The sequence below is a fragment of the Epinephelus fuscoguttatus genome, linkage group LG14 (assembly GCF_011397635.1).
Source record: "Epinephelus fuscoguttatus linkage group LG14, E.fuscoguttatus.final_Chr_v1".
Taxonomy (NCBI): domain Eukaryota; kingdom Metazoa; phylum Chordata; class Actinopteri; order Perciformes; family Serranidae; genus Epinephelus; species Epinephelus fuscoguttatus.
In genome coordinates, this window is record NC_064765.1 from 34,667,049 (window position 1) to 34,687,518 (window position 20,470).

Genomic DNA, 20,470 nt, shown 5'->3' on the forward strand with positions numbered 1-20,470 from the left:
AATTTCAGTTTAAGTGATAAATAAAACATTTAAATTAAATGTCATTTCTAAATCCTTCCATTATTTGTTCATGTTTGCACATTCATCATACATATATATATGTATGTATATATATATATATATATATATATATATATACACACACACACACATATATATGTGTGTGTATATATACACACACATATATATGTAAATGTGTATATATATATATATATATATATATATATATATACATATATATCACTCTACAGATATCTCAATGTTTCAAAATATATCATTGACACACTGTTAAATACACTGTAAAGTTGGATGTGATTATAAAATACATTGTACACTGTAAAGTTTGACCTGTCAGTTTTTAAAAGTCAGTTTTTAAAGTACAGTATATTTATATCTGAAGTAGTAAGAGCAGGAGTTAAAGTGAGGCATTACATGGGGAAGGAAGTGTAATTTGATATAAGGCCTGAGACACATTTACATTGTTAGATCTTTATCAATGGATAACATAATTATAGAGCCCAACAGATTGTTTTCTCCAACTGTAACCATTTGTTTGTATTATTGTATCTGAATTTGAAACATTGCAGTAACTTTGAAAATAGGTGACCAAGCCAAATCATTGAGAATGCCTCATATATGAATATGTTTATGGTGGATTTACCTTGTAGTTGTGTTTATCCTGTACAGTACATTCAGTAGAATAAAAAACCCATAGAACTATTCATGTTTCTTATTTAGAGAAATAATAATGTGAAGCTGTAATGAATAAATCAACCCTGTGTTTCAAAATCTGACTATTGATAAAACCCATTAGGAATGACACTGTATACATCTTACCTAAGAGTTCTATCAGTGGCCGTATTTCCACATAATCTCAACCTGAAGGTTTCTGTATAGCCTGAGTCTCACCCTGTCTCAAATTTAAAATGATTATACATATATGGAATTGTGAAGGCTAATCTAAGAAAATGCAACAATTAACTAGTCTTTTATGCAGCCTTTAGAAGGTCATAAGAAGGCAATGGCAGCAGCTAGATGCGAAATTCAAAATTTACAGGCAAAAAATCAGCACTTGTTCCAGCCGTGAGTATCTACAGAACAAGTTGAAGATCTTTTCTACCTTTTGGCAATGAACTTCAGAGGCAATTAGAACTTCTTCCAATACCATTACCTCCACAAATCAACCAGAAGAAGATGAGGATGGTGACGATGATGAAGAAGATGAAGATGAAGGGGAGGGTCTATAGGTCTCGCCTCCTCCCAGTTCCATGAAGCTTACCGATGATGATGATGCCAATTCCCTCTCCCTTTCCTTCTCCTTCCTGCTTCCTGTGCAGACTGACCTCTGGGCTGGTTTAAACTGCCACGTCACCCTCTTGGATGCTGACGATGGGTCTACTGTTGTTGACCGTTGCACTGGTGTAGTGACAGGCTGAGTCGCCATGGGAATGGCTGATGTATCTGCCAGGCTGGTGGAGACCCCGGTAACCTTCCTCGCTTTGCCATTGTGGTTTTTATCCTGTTCTGTGAAGAGCTCACTCAGCACTTCAGGCTCAGTGGTTTCTCCAAACAAGTCCCAGCCTGGTTCAGCAGGCATCCGCTTAGCCCGTGATGCACCGGAAGATTTGCTACCAGCAGCAGAGATTCTGGAGGAGCGACTGGGATCAGAGTCTGATAGGTCTGAATCCCAGTCACTGTCCCCTGCCACAGAGTCACAGCCCAGTACCGAAAGATCAACAGGGCCTGATCCTGAACTCTCTGAGTCCGACTCCCTGGAAAAACACAGCAGATAGAATTTGACTAAAATAGTGAACTTCAACAAGATTGAATTCTAGTGACCAAATATATCACTTCTTTATCCAGCCAATCACCAATCTTTAATTAAAACAATTCAAAATATAGCATCTTCTTATTTATATGTAATTGAATGGTACTAAAGCACTTAATTTAAACATGTGGCAGAAACCTGAACTCTGACACAAGCAATCTTTATGTAATTGAAAATGACAAAGCATTATTTTCGGTGCTGAAAAAGAAGGGGGAAACACACACATTTGCACTAAAATATTCCATGAGTTTATAATGGAAATGAAATGAATGATGGTTAAGAACCAAAGCATGCTTTTGTATGGACATGGAATTCAGTAGGTCAGCAGTTGGGCTTCCTGGTTTAAAACAGCCTGGGCTAAGCCACATCTGCCCTTCCTGAAATGTCTGAAAGTTCAGCCAGGACTCTCACCTCCCTGGCTGAACTTTATGGTCTGTTCTATCTACATTCCAACCCTCACCTATAGTTAAGAGCTTTGGGTAATGACCAAACAAAGCCAATGATCTCATTATCAAATGGTAGTGGTAGAAGGTGTGAGGAGCTAAGACACCGGAAAGGAGTTGGACTGCTGTTCCATTTTGTGGAAAGAAGCCAGTTGAGGTCATTTAGGCATCTTATTGAGATACTTCCTGTAAAGGTATTCTATGCAAATTCAGCTTTGAGGAGACCTCGTTAAAGACCTAGAACACATTGGAGGGATCACAGATATTTCAAATGGAACCTTCTCAGTATCCTTCAGGGAAAGCTGGCGACATGGAGAAAGGCATGTGGGGAACCTTGCTTAGCCAAGTGGTACTGCGACCAGAACCAAGGCAATCAGAGCAGAAAATGGATGAATGGATCTATTGCAAATTAATGACATGTCTTTGAAATGCTGTTTTAGTTATTTCTCTGACCCCCCACTGAATAACATGCACTAGAGCAAACACACATACAAACAAGTACACATACCTTCCACTGTAGGGTGCACTTCCTGCAGGGCCCAATAGGAGGCAGGCTGGAGCAGCCAGGTAGACAAAGCTGTCAGTGCAAAGAAAGTCTCCTTCCTCTGGTTTCTGTGGGGCAAGATGAGTCAGCTTGGCGGTCTGTTCTGTATTGGATTGGTCCAAGTGTGTTTTCAAGCTATCCAAATGTTGTGGTACACTGACTTGTTTTATACCAGGGGTGGGAACTTCTGTCAATGAGGTGACTTCACCCTGGGAGCCAGGTCTTGCAGACACGGCAAGGTAAACAAAGCTGTCCGATTGGACAAAGGGATCTATATCACCACAGTCCAGTCCTGAGGTTCTGATTGGCTTCTGATTAGGATCTAGGAGGTGTTTGATTGGTTGTTTGGAGGGAGACAGAGGAAGAGGGATGTCACCTCCCATGAGGGTCACTTTTTTCCTGGGTGGTAACTCTTCACTTTGTGGGGCATTAAAAGTTGTGGAGCTGTCAATAGGTGTATGGTTGAATTGGGTCTTTATGACTGAGACTGTACCTATTTTACCAACCCTTCTCTCACTCTCATCTTTGCCTCTCACTTCATCTTTCTCCATCTTTCCATGCCCTGCTTCCTCTCTTCCACTATCTCCTTCTATGTCTTCATTCATAGAGGTGTTAAGGAGTGAAGGGTAGCACCACTGGAGCTCTGCACTCTCCTCCCTCCCCCATTCCTTTAACCCTCCATCGTCCCCGTCTTTCTCCAGTGACGTGCTGCTGCTGCCTAGGTCAGAACCACTGACTGGCTGGTCGCTGTCAGAGCTGGCTTCTTCCTGGCTCTGATTGGATAAGGAGAGGAAGACACCACTGGAATCGGACTCCAGCGTAAGGTTGGAGTCTGGAGAGCTGTCCTCCTTAGTGGAGCTAGAAAAAAGAGAAGGCTGTCAAATGACTGCTACATCCTCATGTGCCTCCTGTGACTTCTATTATTCTCTCTCTACCATTGGTTACCACAGATGCCATTAAATTTGTTATAACCTACTTTTTCAGATGAAGGCCATTGATTTGTTTTTGTCTCTTAGCCTTACAGAGCACTTTTGATTTTTTTATGCCTCTCATTTAAATGCCTGCCCAGATGTCTTGGTTGATGGACACATCATTATGAATACATCAGCTCTTTAATTTGGCTTAGGACGTAGCACAGTTTGGTCTATGTTCTCACTAGCCGGGAACAACACAAATAATAATGAGTTGATTGTGATAATGATCTGCTAAAGCCAGATTCAGGAAAGGGCACTTTGATAGTGTTTCTTTCACACCTACTACATTTGGTGCAAATCAAATGAAATGACTTTTACAGTTCATACTGACATGTGTGATATGCTGTCTAATGTGTACCTGTATTCATTTCATAAGAATCCTTTTTATAATGGTCCAGAGTTTTAAAATGATCCAGATCACAAACGTTACCCAGGATAATTACAACCACTGTAGGGTTAATACCGCAAAAAGAAGGGAGAAATTTGAAAAGTAAGCTTTCCCTTTTAATGAGGTAATTAGGTAAACAGATATTAACCTTATTACAGCCATAATGCATTATCAGTCCTGCCAGTAAAAGCCCCCAAATCCCAAATTGTGGTGCAGCACCATTTGAACCTCTCAAGTCCACATAGTTCACATTCTAAAACTAGTCAATGCTGTAGAGTCAGATCAGTCCGTATTTGAATGTGAACTGTGTGGACTTAGGCAGGAGGCAGTTTGGGGCTACCCTAAATGTAACAGATTCAGTGATTTCATTGGAATTACAGTGACAGCCAGACTTTCATGGCTTTAATGCCTTTCATGGCCAATAAACAGGACTAATCCAGTGTTTTTTTTTTACCCTGAAACAACACAAATTTGGATTTTGTCTCCTTTTTCTATTCAGCTCATCAACACTGTGCTGCTCACATCTACTGAATGTGTCTGTTCTCATCTCAAACCATGGACACACACTCTGTTCTGAGATGTTCATTATAATGACAGAGGAAAACCAATGAAATAGCAACACAATGCATTTGGTAGTCCATCATAACAAATGTATGAATGTTCTCCCACCACATTACTCACAAGTACACATAAATGACTCAGATTGCAGTGTTTAAATTGTTGCAGTGAGAAGTCAGCTAGACTAAACTACAATAATAGCTCTGAATCTAGGAGATTACTAAATGCCGAAGGAAACTGTAGAGAATGTACAAATCCTGAAAATGACTTTAGGAATCTTTTACTTCTGTTTATGCTGATTTATTTGTAAGATTTAGGAATCTATCTGAACTCCAGGGCTTACCAAGTTTGTTTATCATCTTCTCAAATTCATTCACTGTTACTGTTCTGATTCACTGATACACATGGTGTACCTCAAGGCTCAAGTGTTGGGCCACTACCATTTTGTTTATATCTATCACTCGTGGCTCAGCCCCAAGACGTTTTGTTCATTTCTTTTGCATTTATTTCTGTGAAGAATCCAAACACTACCTATTTTAAACAGCAAGAAATCTTGACACTACACTGCACAGTATGCAGCTGCAAGTCAGATTTCGATTCTGATATACTTGCTCTGTTACTATATATAGAAATGTTAGAAAATGAGAAGTGAAAAAAGACAACTAAACTGTGTTTTTTTGTTGTTGTTGTTGCTGTTTAAAGCAGCTTTGAAATTCTCAGGAACATAAAGTGTTACATGTACCATGATCCATGTCAATATGATGACTCTGGCACCCAAATGATTGATTTTTAAAAATATCTGAATATCCTTATAGAAGTATTACATCTGTTAAATTGCCCCAAAAAGACAGTAAATATGAATGAATAGCATATGCATTGGAAGACAATTTGAACTGGGAATGCTACCATCGAATACCAAGTTGCGCCACTTTATTCACTTCATTCTGTATGGCGCAAAATTATGGCTTATATTTTTATTCTTGCACCTGTATTGATATTTTAGATTTGCTTTTGTTATATTTGTATTTGCCCTGCGATAGTCTGGAGATCTGTCCAGGGTGTAACCCGCCTCCCGTCCAATGTCAGCTGGGATAGGCTACAGCCCCCCCGCGACCCCTAACAGGATAAGCGGTAACGGAAAATGAATGAATGAATATTTGCACCCTTTCCTACTTTGCACTGCAAAGTGCTGTTCAACAATTTCCCTTAGGATAAATAAAATTCTTGCCTATATTATCTTTGAACTGATGTTACAGTGGCATTGTTGCCTAGGGCATTTATAACCCTGTCTAACCATTCAGTATGTATTGGTTGCATTAAAACCGGCATTTTGTTTTGGCCTGTGTGATGAATATTCAGTCCTGAGATGTATGTCAAAGTATGGTGAAAAACAGTTCAGAGTCTGCGCTGACAATAACCATTTTTGTGGCATTACCTTGTGCCAACATTGGAAGTCCCAGTCGATTTGGTTGACCAGTCAGCAGGATGTCTGTCTGTGTCTGTAGCTGGTGAGGCCATAGCACTGAGCTCCAAACTGACCTGGGATCTGCTCCCCACACCTGGAAAAATTCAAAACAGATTCAACACAATTAAACATGAGAAATAGGAGATATAATCAAAACATTACACCCTTCACCCCCCTTCTTGTCAAGCATTTGGATACTTGATCATAGCCAGTTGGTCAGTGCTTATACCACCTACTGGCTGTTTCAACATTTGTTCTTTCTTTTTAGCTGAGGCCTTCCTGCAGAATTGGAAAATGATGCACACATTTGTCTTTGAAGGCAGTTTTATCAGTTACAGTACCAAAGCCAACAAATCCAAGTTTAGGTAGTCCATCACACCTCAGATGCATGGCAATCAAGCAACCAAGCCAAAATCCAAACCTCTTTAGATATCCCCTTAATGTTACACTGAAACTCCCCTCCCCTCTCCCTGCTATGCTGAGCTCAGTATTTGTATGTAGGGAGTGACAAGGTCAGAGCCTTGAAGCCAGACAGCAATGCTGTACATATACTACATTCACATGATCTCATTACACTTTGTTTCCATCTTCAATCTGACATTATCTACCCTAACTGATTTCCACGAGGGAGAGGGATTTGATTTTCCCTAGGCAGTCACTAGAGACCAACATATCTACCTGAATCAAACATCATTTTAAGTTCACACTGATGTGTAGCCATGCCAACATGTCTGTTTTACTGGGGTTTTAAGAGTGGAGCAAAGTCAAAACAAACTACGATGTCAGGGGATACTGAGAAGTGATGGCAATTTAGAACAGCCTCAATAGCAGCATCTATCTTGTCTGTCTTGTTGTTATTAAAGGGCCACTGTGTAAAATGGGTTGAAAACAGTGACATCAGTGGTCAAATTCTAGATTGCAGGGCTCACACACTCACCCCTCCTGTCGGGTAAATGACGGTGGCCTCATAGGGACAAAAAGCCTTGCGCAGACATGAGTTTTTCAGGAGTAGGTCTATCTAGCGACGAAGTGAATGTTTATTTAGAAATCTAAACCATGTTACGATATTGTAATGAATCCCTCACGAGTAGGAGACCAGAGGAGCGTTCTGGAAAAAGGCCTGTTTATTTGAGCACTCCAAAAACTCCGGTAACACTCCAGGGGGTAAAAGACTCCGTCCCAAACTCTGACTCTTCTAGCAGACACTCCATACACACATTCTCGTTTATGATACCTAGCGGGCACCCCCTCCCCTCTCTGCTCCACCAATCTCCAGCCCGCACACTGACTGACAGCGTGGCCGGTAAACAGAGCTCAGCTGTTTATTTAGCCTAGCAATATCTCCAGACTATAGTAGCTGCAGTTGACGACTTTGAACGCGATTTTGAAGAGTTTCTTATAGCGGACACAGACCCAGAGCCATACCTGTTTGAGCCGGAGCATACAGATGAGGAACTCCATGTGTTTGATGCTGAGCAGGCGAGAAGAGAGGCTGAATGCACAGAATGGGTGCTACCATCACTGGGGAGATATATCATCAGGAGGAAAAGCGCCGCAGAGAGTGCATCACAAGGAGTGAAGTTGCGTCTTCTTTTCCTCACAGATGACGGTTCGGGTTCATTCTCTCCTGTTGCGTGGTAAGTGTGGTCCATTCGCAAACTTTATAACTAAAAAAACTTTTCACTACTCTCTATCGACGAACTACTAACACTCTGCTGTTTCCTCCTCCTTCTTCCTTCCTTCCGCTGTCTTCGTTGGTTCATTTATATATATATATATATACATATATATATATATATATATATACATATATATACATTGTCCGCTAGGTCTGCCGTACATAGATGGCGGCGCAAGATGGCGACCTCTGTAAAGCAAGGCCCTTGCTATATATATATATATATATATATAAAAGCATAATTATAAGGCTACGAAAACCAAACGAATTTTATTTTATAGCGATTATACACTTGTATAAACATATTAATGGGTAGAATATTCAGATTCAGATTCAGATTGACAATAAACCATGCCAAATATTACACACTGGCCCTTTAAGCAGGGTTTATACTTCTGCATTGAATCAACGTTGTACCTACAGCACAGACTCTGTGATTGCGTGTACCCTATGCTGTGTCCTATGCTCTAGCCTGATGTGCACCTCTCCAGAAATGTAACTACATGTCGCAGCAACACTGACCTCCTGTTTTTGTTGATAATCTGAAAACCATTTCCATCAGTCGAAACAAAACTTTTATTTACTTTTATTTCACAGATAAGAAACTAGGGATGAGTGAGTACACCATTATCTGTATCTGTTCAACCTACTAATTTATCCATCTCTGTACTCGGGTGGAGTTTAAACAAGATGTGGATGTGACCTAAAGTGAACAAATGGATGGGGCCCTAATCAAACGTTGTTATTTGAATCCTGAAATTAATATGGATTGATCAGAAGTTGCTATACATATTATTTATTAAGAAACTATTCACAGAACAATCTCAGAATTAAGCTTCCGATCCCGTTAAATCACAAGACTGAGTGACTGGACACAAAGACGTGCTGTGTTTACATGGCAACTCGCGCAAGACTAGCTGATGGCTAGTGGTGGTGCTAGTTCTCTAGTCTCGCGAGAGTTGCCATGTAAACACAGCACCCCTGCAGGGCAGGCTAAGTGACCATGGTGAGAAATGATGCTATAAAAGTGGAGTAAATTACGTCTTTTCAAGTCAATTTTGCATGTCGCGGCTTCAGGGCACTTGGATTAAGACGGAGGAGCTGTTCTGAAGTTTTTGAAATGCATTAGCTGAGTTTTATTACATTTTCAAAATGTGGGTTCCATGCACTTCAAGTGTAGCTGTTATTCCAGCTAGCTGTTATCCTCTGATACCCCGAACGAGTTTTGTGGATTAAAAAACTACACTGGACTTCTTGTAAGCATGAGGGTCAGTAAGTACTGTCTGTATTTTCATTCTAAAGTGGCCATTTTCTTTAATGTGAAGAGAAACTGCTGTTCGTCACAATGCCAGATGAATCGGTAAACTCAAATTGATTCAGAGGTCTGGACCCAGGCAACAGACTGACTGTTATATATTTACCACACTACAAACAATTTAACTCAACCTTTGCACTTGGTAAAGACCTCTGACAGATACTGTAGGTCTCAGTTCAGAATGTGAGCCATAAGCAGGTGAACTACTATAGCAAACTGGTCAGAGTGTTGGCCTTGGCCTTACTGAAAAGTATCTTAAGGCTGAGATGATCTATAAACTATCTGAGAAAGCCAAGGTGTTATTGAAAAATATTTTAATATACCCATTTAATTTTATGGAATTCATATATCAAAGGTATTGTGTCTTTATTAGACTCATATTTTCCTTTTGTGATCCCTGTATAAAATTATGTGCATAGTGAGATTGAGCTGTGTGTCCAGGGAAACGAGACCACTGAAATATGTCATTATATTTAGAAAGACTTCTAAGGGAGACAGGAGAGGCGAGACAGACTAAAAACTGGATTGCAATGATGAGACACAATGCACTTGCAAGTTACAGATTTTTTTCATGTTCTAAAGTCAAGCTTGTATTGTTGTTTTTAAATGGACAAAACAGTAATAGCACACTATATTTATCAAGTTTTAGAGATTCAGGTTTCTGTGATCTCACGTGTCACAGTACGGCACTGGTCAAGCTCTAAAAATCACAGATTCCTACATGTTCTGTAATGCAACCAATAGCATCTTTTCCCAGGCCCTCCTCTCATGGTAAAAGCCCACTGCTTTCGAATGCCATGCTTTTAGTGTGTAGGGCAAGCTCTCTGTTTCTAAATTTGAAGTCTCAAAGTGAAGCCAAGATAACCCTGATGACATCACTATGACATAATCAGGACAAAGCTTTTCCAATACAGTAGTTTCCATGTCAAATAAAGTGAACTTTGAGGGTAAGATTAATAGAGTTTTCCATTAACCTAAATGAAATACTGCGAGAAGAATGAAAACAAAAATATACAAAATCCAAATAATGTCTACCTGTCATGACTGCAGCTTTCTCTCTCTGTGGCCCAGGGTGTGTTTGGTACATGTCTGCTCGTTCCCTCTGCGGCTCCAGCAGTGATTGGTATACATCCTGGGTGTCCCTGTGGGGCTGAGACAGGTCTAGATGCTCCAGGTCAGAGTCCAGCTCCCTGGCTCTCCTTTCCAGCTCTGTCAGGCTGAGTTCTGAGGCTGCCGAGGAGGGTGGGTGTGAGCCCCCAAAGCCAACTGGGGGTCGGAGAAGAGGCCAACGTTGCAGGGAGCCCGAGAGGGAATCAGTATCACCACCTCCTCCTGCTCCCCCTTTCTCCCAGCCATCCTCCCACAACGTGTTGACCATGTCAAGGACAGCATCCCAACTCTCTATCCCGCCTTCCTCTCCAAATGTGCCTCCTTCTCCTCCCTCCACTTCATCTTCTTCTTTCTTTGATTTAGCCACCACCTCCTCCATCTCTTGTCCATGCTGCTCCTGTATTCCATCCTTTATCTTCATTCCTCTATCCTCTACTTTTTCACAGATTATTTCTACACTCCTTTCCTTTTTCACATCTTCCTTTATGTTTCCATCCTCTTGCGTTTTCCCTTCAACTCTTCTCTCTGACTTTTCTCGTTTGGTTTCCTCTACCAGACCCTCACTGACAATAACTCTCTCATTCTCCTTAATCACATTCTCCACTCTTTTGTCTTTCTCTTCTCTACGCACTTTATCTCGCTTCTCTTCCTTCCCCTTCTTCTCCTCCGTCTTCTCCTTACTCTGCTCTCCTTGCTTCTCCTTGCTCCTGGATCTCCTGGGTTCCTCCTGCTCTCTGCAGACTCTCCAGTGCTCCAAGTTTTGCTCCTTCAGGGAAGCCCTGCCCACCAAACCGGTCCCCAGTCCTGGATCTGCATGGGAGGGCTCTTTAAGTGAGCATCGTCCCACAATACTTATAGAATTCATAATGGTTGTTAGCGGGTTCTCTGAGTAGTGGCCTTGACGGGGGTGGAGGTGGGCATGTGGGCGCCTCTTTTCCAATGCTGAGAGGACAGAGGGGAGTGGGGGGAGAATAGGGAGGTTGTGGAGTGCCCCACCCTGTCGAACAGTCCTCTTCCTAACAATGATTCGGCGAGGCCAGGTGGACTCAATGCCCTCAGCGGGGCCTGTTGACTCAAGGTCTCCAAGTCCTCTGCTAAGTCGAGGACTGACCACACCTGGTCTGAGCCCTGTGGCTGTGCCAGGTCGAGTCCTGGAACTGGACTTGGATGATTTGGACTTGTGGGACCTGGAACTTTTCTCTACATGGCTGAATACAATTTTATCGATGTCTAAAGGCTTTTTATCAGCCTGATCTGCAAGAGCAGTATCAGTTTTATCCCCAGTCACAACACTTATCTGAGCTTTATCTGTAGCGTTGTTGCTGTTCTGGGTTTCACTGACAACCCCAGTCTCAGTGTTAATTTTAGTCACTGTCTCATTACTAACCTCAGCCTCTAGTACTGGCTCAGGCTCAGATGTAGGTGCAATCTTAACCTCTGTCTCAACTTTAGCTTCTACTCTGGACTCTTCAACCAAGCAAACCTCATTGTTAACTGTAGCTCCATCTCCAACTTCTGTTACAGTCTTGTTTTCCACCTGCTTTGAACTAGATTTAGCTTCAATCCCTGCCTCAATCTCTGGCTTCATCTCTGGAGGGGGTCCACCTCCAATCTCAACTTCATCCTCAAGCCCAACCCTGTTGTCATTGTCAGTCACAGTCGAAGTTACAGTCTCAGTAATAGGTTCTGGTTTAGCCCTTCCACTTTTTTCTCCACTTCTTGACCCTCCCCTGTGTCCCTCCTTGTTCACAGCTGGAGCCATATGTTCTATCTCCACCCCAGACTGCACTTTCCCTTCTAGATCCCGTCCCCCTGGTCGTGTTTTCACCTGAGAGCCCATTCTTGTTTCAGACCCATTTTTAATGCTAGCCCTGGATCCGTTGTGATATTTGTTCCAACTTTCAGCTCTATGGAGTTCTTGCATTCCAGCTCTGATTTCAGCCTCAGACATGTTTCCAACTTCACCTACAAAAGTTGGCCCACACCCAGTTTTGCTGTCAACTAACACCAGTCCCACACCTCCATTGTCAAACTTTGAAACCATACCCCCACCTACACCTTCGGGGCCAACCTTTGACCCAGCTCTATTCCTACCCACAGCACCTGTGCCCATCCTGGGGGCAGCACTGGGGGAGGGTGAAGGTGAGGGCTGAGGGAGCAACAGGGGCGTGGTGTCTAGAACATGGTCGGATTCTAAAAACACTGAGTCTCGGTCTGAACGCAGAGGAACTGGTCTACCATACCCAAAGGTTCCAAAAGTTGATGTCTCCCTCCTCTCCCTCTCTCTCGCCCTCTCCCTCTCCAACCTCCCTCTCTCCCTCTCTCTTTCCCATTCTCGCTGGGCCCACCCTCGCTCCATCTCCCTTTCTCTCTCCCTCTCCCACTCCCTTTCTCGCTCACTCCGGCCCCATCCTCCTCCTCGATCCCTCATGTCCTGCTCGAGGTCATGAGCGGACAGTTGGACCAGTGGGGCACGGTAGGGGGATCGTCTAAGCTCATGAGGTGGTGACATCCTGAGGCTCTGGGTTTGGGAGTAATGCCTCGGCTGGATGACGTGGGGAGGGGAACAACGCAGACTCTGAGACTGACTGGGGCGAGGTTTGGCAGGGGAGAAAAAGACCGGAGTATGGTAGCCCGAGGAGAGAGGTGAGCCAGAGAAGGGGGAAATGAGAGGAGAGGTAAGGGAGGAGGACTGGCCCCCCTGGGGAGGGTAGTGCCCAGGGTTAAGATACCCCCCTCCTCTGTCCATCATTTCGGTTGTAGTAAGCTCCAAACACTCCAGGTGTTTTGGAGGTGTCAAGACTTTCCAGGAATGTCGGCCATCTCTGCTCTTTGTACTGTCTCCATGGTGATGGTGTGGGTGATGGTGATGTTTCTTGGATGAGGAGGAGGACACTCCTGGTGCTGAGAATGATGACACAGAGGGAGAAACTGATCGATTAAAACATCCTGGGGAATGGCAGCCGCTACCATCACCATCCTGACCCCCAAGCTTCAATGAATCATAGATGGCTCTTTCATCCAGTCGCCGAACAAACGAGGGGTTTGGAGTTAGAGAGCGGGGCTGCGAATCAAACATGTCAGCTGGAGACCTGCTAACCCTCAGGGAGCCGCTTGCAGAGTAGCTAAAACTCCCCTCACCTCCACCGTCTCGCCTTATGGACCCTCCAGGGTGATGGTGATGACTGTCAATCTGTTGATTGATGCACATGGTATCGTAGATGGATCGCTGGGGTACGTAGCCGTCTCCGTATCCCCCATCCACTCCCCCACCTCGTCCTCCCATTCCCCCATCCCCAGCTCCATGCTTCTCCAGGCAGCAGGAGCTCTTCCTGAAACACCCGGGACGGCTAAGAGGCTTGCCCATGATTGGTCGGATGGCTGACGGTGGGAGGGGTTGGGAGGAGGCACGTTTGAAGCTTGAAGGGTGAATTGTGAATTTGTTTATTAAACTAACTCTGAAAAATTTTGCTTGCAAAATCAACTTCAGAATGTGCAAAATGCATGGCAGCTGGCTTTGAGAAGGCCATGGTGAAATAAATGAAACAAAAAAATGGCAAATTCAACATTTTTGCTTCTTCTTTTATGATAAAATACTGAAGCATATTCCCTCCGTTTCAGGTCAGAGCAATCTTGTCATCAAAGTACGGCATTGCTGCAAAAACAAAATCAGCTTGTAAAAAGCTCCATGATATGAAAACAATGTGAACAAGATAACATCCAAATGAAATTGCTGATAGAATCCTACTTCGTGAAATATTCCAACAAGATTTTGAAGAAAAATATTAGAATACAAGACAAGTCCAGTTTTTTTGTCCACAGGGGCACTGATCTTAGCTCATCTTTTCTCCTCTTCTCTTCCCAACATGTCAGCATTTGTCTTTATTCCCGTTGTTTATTGTTCTGGTTGTCTGTTCAGAGTCAATTAAGTCTTTATCCAGTGGAGCGTTAGTCAGTCAGACACAAAGCGACAGAAAGGCCAAGCACAGCAGATGCAGGACTGAATCCAGTCGGAACTTCTCCATTCATTTTGGCTGTGTTTGCTGATTACCATCGTCTGTCTGTAGAAAACAAAGCAAACAACAAAAGATTTTAACAGAAAACAGCTTGAAAAAATTCTCTTCATCAATATCAAAGTGAGCGGATATTAGCATTATAAGATAATATTTAACAATCATGATTTTCTTGCATGTCCAATTAAAGGGGCACTCCACCAACCTAATGAGTGAAAACAATGTCCAGCCAAGACAACTATCGATAAAAACCTCAAATTTACTTTATGTAGAACTTTTTCTCCTCAGGATGAGCTAAACACCAAGCTAAATACTGTCAATTTTGTAGGCGTTATATCTAAGAACATTAGACCAACATAACAGTTCTGACAACCAAAAGGATAAAAAAAAATGTACATAGCCAACAAAGCAAAAGATAAAAACCTCAAACAACTCAGCGAGCATTTTGAAGTTGCAGAGATGTTAATGCGACAACCTGCGCCAAGAAGCCTTAAAGCCCCGTGCAAATTTGGTGCCAAAAATAAAGTCAAGATGACGTCAACATTCCTTCAAAGCTGTTCCCTCTATCAATATGAGAAATCAGAAGCTCAGTTTTTCAACATGTCATCGGGAACATTTTTTGATTTGATGTGGCTGCTTTGAACTGGTTCATCTCCAGCAGCTAGCCCGCTAGCTCTAGCTTTGTCAGAGAAAACAACAGTACGATTATTAGCTCTGAAAATTAGCTTACAGGAAGTCATCAACATCTCAAGAAAAAGGCATTTAAAACTAATTTTGACCACAGAATCATGGCATCCACCACACATACTGCAAGATCTGGTAACCTCAGGACGACAACGACTAATTTCATCCCACTTGAACCAGTTCAGAGGGATACAAAAGTTAAAAGAGGAATGAATAATCATTAATTGGCTCGAAAACTCCATTCACATATCCAAAAACATCTTAAAAAGCTTCCCACACCAAAATTCAAGAAAAATGTAATATTAAAGAGTCAGAACTGTCTAATTTTCATGTATTAGTGATGCCTTCTGCACAAATTAGTTAAGCTCTATCAAAGGAGCCTATTGATACTTGAGAATCGTCTCTCTATCTCTACCCGTCTTTTCAGCGTGCCTTCGTTCTTAAGCATCCTCTCTCCCTCTCTCTCTTTCATCACTGCTGCTGCCACCTGCTCTATTTTCCCCGATCAATAGAAAAGCCAGAACCTTATCAACATGGTCACAGCCATTAAAAGGCATCAGTCAATCCAGTCCGTCGATCTCAGTCCCATCCCGCTAATGTCTTGTCATTCTGCCTCAAATCAGCATCCTCTTTTGTTTTTCTTACCGGCATCTCTGCCCCTGTCGTTTCTCTCTCTATCTCTGCCGTTTTTCGCTTTTTCTGATGCTTGTCTCCCTCTCTCTCCCTCTCTCTCTCCCCCTCTTTCTCTCCCTCTCCCTCCACTGTGAATCATGCCTTCTGTCAGAGGAAGGTTTTTTTGACAAGCGCTCTCTCTGCCAACCAACACACCAACGCAAACCCTCCTCCTCCTCCTCTTCTCCCTTTCACTCTCTCTCCCTTCTAGCTTTTCTTCTCCTCAATTCAGCCTCCCTCTACCTCTTGCTCTCTCCTTCTCTACCTCCATCTATCTATCTATCTATCTATCTATCTATCTATCTATCTCTCTCTCTCTCTCTCTCTCTCTCTCTCCCCTCCCATTTACACTCCACACAGCTTCGGGGCTTTAAGAGCTTTGGTGCTGCAAAGAGACCAACTTCTCCTCTCCAGCTGCTTCTCTTTTCTCTTTTCCTCCATCCCATCTCTCTCTTTCTCATCTCACACTCATCATCTCTCTCTAATGCTATCTTTCTATCTTTCTCTCGTCTCCCTCTCTCATTCCCTTCTAGATTTAGTTTGACCTGAGTAGGTTACCCTTGGGAAATCATCACCATCAGACATTTTAGAAATGAGGTAACGAAGGAGAAGAGAAATGAGGGGTCTATCTATCTATCTATCTATCTATCTATCTATCTATCTATCATATCCATGTTTCAGTCTCCCACACACTCTTTTCTTCTCTGGCTCTCTCCATCCCTCTTGTAGCCCTCTCAGTTTGCCCTCTACCTCCCACTCTTCACCTCAGCGTTAATGCAACACGCATCACTGTGGAGGCGGCAGGCAGAGTGAGAGAGACAGAGAAAGAAAGAGCAACAATGGATACTCACATACTGTACAGTGCAATTTAAAAGCGTCGTCATCGGCAACATCATTTGGCCGCTGTGTGGAAAAACAGGCTCTATTTTTTGTCATTAAGCAGTGTTCATGTCATGATCATTGCTATCATAATGTACCTTTTTCAAACGTTCCTCTCTGAATGATATAACAGCTAGCTTTTACATTCGCTGTTGCAAATGCTCGTTGAATGGAATCCTCTGGTGCACAGACAGGGATGTTTCTTTCTTTCCATTTGGTGTTGAATAAACAGAAAAGGAAGAACAGAGTGATGAGCTTGTGCTGCAGCCACCATGTTTGGGCGAAAAGGAAAAGAAAAAAAAGAGTGCCACCTACAGAAACACAAACTTCATCCAAATAAAAAAAATAAGGAAGATGGTGTCACCATGCTGCCCACATTGTTTGATTGACACACTGAGAGATTGATCTCTTGGGAATCCAGTGATACATAGCAACAAACACTGCAAACATAGCAGTAAACACTGCATAAGAGACTGCATACTTGTGCCAAGGCTGCACAATGTAAGCCCAGACACCAGATGAAAATGTTGGCTTGTATATTGTATTGTATTGTATTGTAAATTGTATATTTCTGTAAAGCACTTACATTACATTTGTATGTTTTATATGTATTATGATGGTGAACAGCGTGTCACATTGGCAAAATGCCTGCCAAGCTGCAGATCTCTGTGCCAGACCAGCAACCAATAAAACTGGTTGTGATTTAGTGAGTCATTGCTGTCTTTCCATAGGCTTTTAGGCACCAAATGTGGGTGTTAACTGGGGACTCATCACCGTTTTTCTACCGCTTTTCAAGGCAAGTGCCATGAAAAGCGGTTGTTTTTTACCGATACTTAGTGTGTTTCCCCCTGGGATAGTGCCACAAAAAGCAATTGTTCTTACCAAGACAATGCATTTCCAGCTGAGATAGTGGCATGAAAAACAGGTGTTTGTTATTGAGACATCACCGTGTTTGCTGCCAGGATGGTGGCACAAAAAGCGATTGTTTTTTATCAGGACATTGCTGCCTTACCGGCAGAGACAGTGGCATGAATGGTACTTGTAAAAGTGGGTACTGTTCCAAAATACTTTCAGCCAAAACATGGTCTTTCCTTACCATAACCAAGTGGTTTTTGTGTCTAAATATAACCACACTTAAACCACGGCATCATCAAAAGTTTCAACATGTCTGCTACATCATTACATGTAGATAAAACGTATCCATGGTGTGCAGAAATGTACAATGCCAACAATTTTACTGCCATTGTGTTGAAAACATTGATAACAGAACATGATATTTTGAAATTTCTTATCTGCATCTAAATCCGGAATTGTGTTAAAATTAGAGTCCAAATGATACTGGATTAATGAGGTACCAATATCAATATTTAAGAGTTGTTTTTTTTAAAAAAAAAATCAGATTTGGATATTTGACCAGCAGTCTTTTAAATAAACACAAAACATGAGCAAACATTTATCAAAATGATCTCTTAAATTTGGTTTTCTAAAAAGATATGACCAAGATATGTTGTGGGCAGGACATTACGGTGGAAAAATTGTTAGTGCTCTCTGGTGGACAAATAAAATAGAGACACTGTCAATTCAACCCAATCGCCAGAAAAAATGTTGGCATTGTATGTTTCTGCAAATCGTAGACACATTTCATTTGAATGTACGTCAAAACTTTATGTTTTAACAACCCCATGGCTAACATGTGGTTCGGTTTAGGCACAAAAATCACTAGGTTATAGTAAGTTTTGGTTGTTTCTTTGGTCTTGAACAGTGGTCTACAGTGGTCCCAGCTTGGCAGGCATCATGCTAAGGTGTAACGCCATCCACCATCGCCCATGCTATCCAGATGGCAACTATGCCTCTGTAGAAACCTTGATATGATATGAACCTGCAAATGTAACATGTGGCTTACAGAAAACTATAATGCCAACATTTTTCTTTGGTAAATGGGCTGAAGTTGGAGTGGTTGATGGGTTAAATGGGACTTTTACCCAAGATATTACTGTTCTTGTCCCATGTGGAACCAAAAGTCAACTTTGACTTATTTAGATTGATGTACATAAGCTCATAATGTTACATAACATTACATAATAAACATCCCTATTTTAATCCAAACCATCTTTTTTCTAAACCTAACAAGGTAGTTTTGGCGCCCATACCTAATGCAGTAACTAGGTGTAGCTAGGGTGACCATATTTTGATTTCCAAAAAAGTGGACACTCGGCCGGCCACGACATAGCCTACTTAAATGATACTCGCAGTTTACTCAAAGATGCCTTATCATTTTAATATATTTAAAATGTATATGTATGGATAGAAAAGTCAGTTATATTACAAAATAATATCTCTCAAAGACAGAAATTCAGATAGGCCCCAATAGGGACACATACACACACTAGAGTGTGGTGATCCGAGCCCGACGGTACCCGACAGGTCGGCCGGGTTTGGTCAAAAATGTAGCTATAAATTGTATTCGGGTTCGGGTCGGATTCGGTCAGCTTTCAGTGAAAATGTAGTGTAAAAATAAATAAAATCCTATTGTCTGTCCTGTTTATTGCTTGGGCACTGTTATTTACGTGACAACACCTGAACATAACACACACACTGGCTGTTTGTTTCTACCTCTCTCCTCGCTGGAAGTCTCGGACCTCCAGCCGCCCGCCTCCACCTTGATTAAACGCTGAAAATAAAATAAAAGAGGGAGACAGGTTTTTCCTATTTTATCTTATTTTGTTATATTTCTCCCTCTCCTCTCACTAGAAGCGTCGAACCTCCCGCCTCCCGCTCCCGTCTCAAACACGGAGGTCTCCCTCTCCGCAGCTGAGCACCCACGGCGCACGCCCGGCCTGTTAAATAGCCTGTTAACATAACAACTGTGTGACACAAACTCAGTGCTTTAGTCATTAAATAATGTCGGGCTCGGTTCGGGTTCGGACAGAAATATGCTGCCCGTGCCGCACTCTAACACACACACACACACACAAACACGGAAAACCGGACATTATCATCAGTTTATAAACCCCCCCCGGACGCCCCGGACGGGACGTGAAAAGTGGACATGTCCGGGCAAAAGAGGACGGTTGGTCAGCCTAGGTGTAGCAGGATACCCTTGAATAACACCCATTCAACTGAGTGATAACCCTTAAAGAGAGTTAGTCAGTATCACTGATTTACAACCATGCATCATATAATGGTTACCTGCCATAGGAAGACATTTGATTGTTTATTTCTAAATTCGGGCACAGTTACTCCATTTGATCAAGAGTTACAGCAGTTTATTTCAAATAGGCCTCTCCTACAAGAATTAGACACCATTTGGACTTTGAAAATACTAACGGTTTTCCCAGGATCATCCAAATATGGATCACCAAGGATATGTAGCAGGTGATCTAGAATATCACAGGCTACAAAAGCAGGGGCACCCCCGTTATGTGTGACACCACATTGCCAGATGAGCTTAAAACCTTACATGCTAGCTTTGATCTCCTTGACAGAGACTCAGCTGCCAAGTCTGCCCTGCCTCCAGAGGAATGGTCACTGTCAGTATCCACAGCGGATGTAAGAGAAACCCCGATGAGAGTGAATATGAGTAAAGCTGCTGGGCCTGAGCCCTGGCCGTGTACTAAGAACATGTGCCAAGTAGCTAGTTAACGTCCTCACTGACATTTCTATAGAGGACTTATTATGCTTTTCTGTATTTTGTGTTGATATGTAGTGCTACAATGAAGGATGTTCATATCAAATATGGCAAAAGTTTCAAACAATGAGGTAAACGTACATGACGTACAAGCTCAGATTTTCAATATTCTGAATACTCTGTTCCCAACAGTTTTTCCTGCTCTGGCTACAGTATGAAGTCATAGTGTACCAGATTTCTTTGTATGTTCATCTCCTCCAGGCATGCTACTGCATGTGTTTGCATCATGTA

The 20,470-nt window shown here is 42.4% G+C and overlaps 1 protein-coding gene across 3 annotated transcripts; it reads right to left on the reverse strand.

Moving 5' to 3' along the window:
• Window positions 1-315: 315 nt before the first annotated feature.
• Window positions 316-16,164, reverse strand: LOC125900928 (uncharacterized). Of its 3 annotated transcripts, none has more exons than XM_049596222.1 (5): window positions 15,646-16,164; window positions 10,229-14,364; window positions 6,171-6,294; window positions 2,780-3,673; window positions 316-1,772 (listed from the first exon to the last, which is right to left on the reverse strand). In XM_049596222.1, exons 2-5 carry the CDS (start codon window positions 13,668-13,670, stop codon window positions 1,181-1,183), a joined length of 5,052 nt encoding a protein of 1,683 aa, XP_049452179.1. In that variant the 5' UTR covers window positions 13,671-14,364; window positions 15,646-16,164; the 3' UTR covers window positions 316-1,180. The 3 variants fall into 3 exon arrangements, with proteins under 3 accessions (XP_049452179.1, XP_049452180.1, XP_049452181.1); XM_049596223.1 differs by lacking the exon at window positions 15,646-16,164 and adding an exon at window positions 15,525-15,635; XM_049596224.1 differs by lacking the exon at window positions 15,646-16,164 and adding an exon at window positions 14,522-14,542.
• Between the last annotated feature and the right edge of the window lie 4,306 nt (window positions 16,165-20,470).

Bases quoted from the DNA above. Each gene is read 5' to 3' on its own strand.
- LOC125900928 (XM_049596222.1), bottom strand. From the start codon at position 13,670: ATGGGCAAGCCTCTTAGCCGTCCCGGGTGTTTCAGGAAGAGCTCCTGC. The intron at 3,674-6,170 runs GTAATGCCACAA...TCTTTTTTCTAG, and splicing joins ACTTCCAATGTTGGCACAAG to CTCCACTAAGGAGGACAGCT. The intron at 1,773-2,779 runs GTATGTGTACTT...GTGTTTTTCCAG, and splicing joins AGTGCACCCTACAGTGGAAG to GGAGTCGGACTCAGAGAGTT.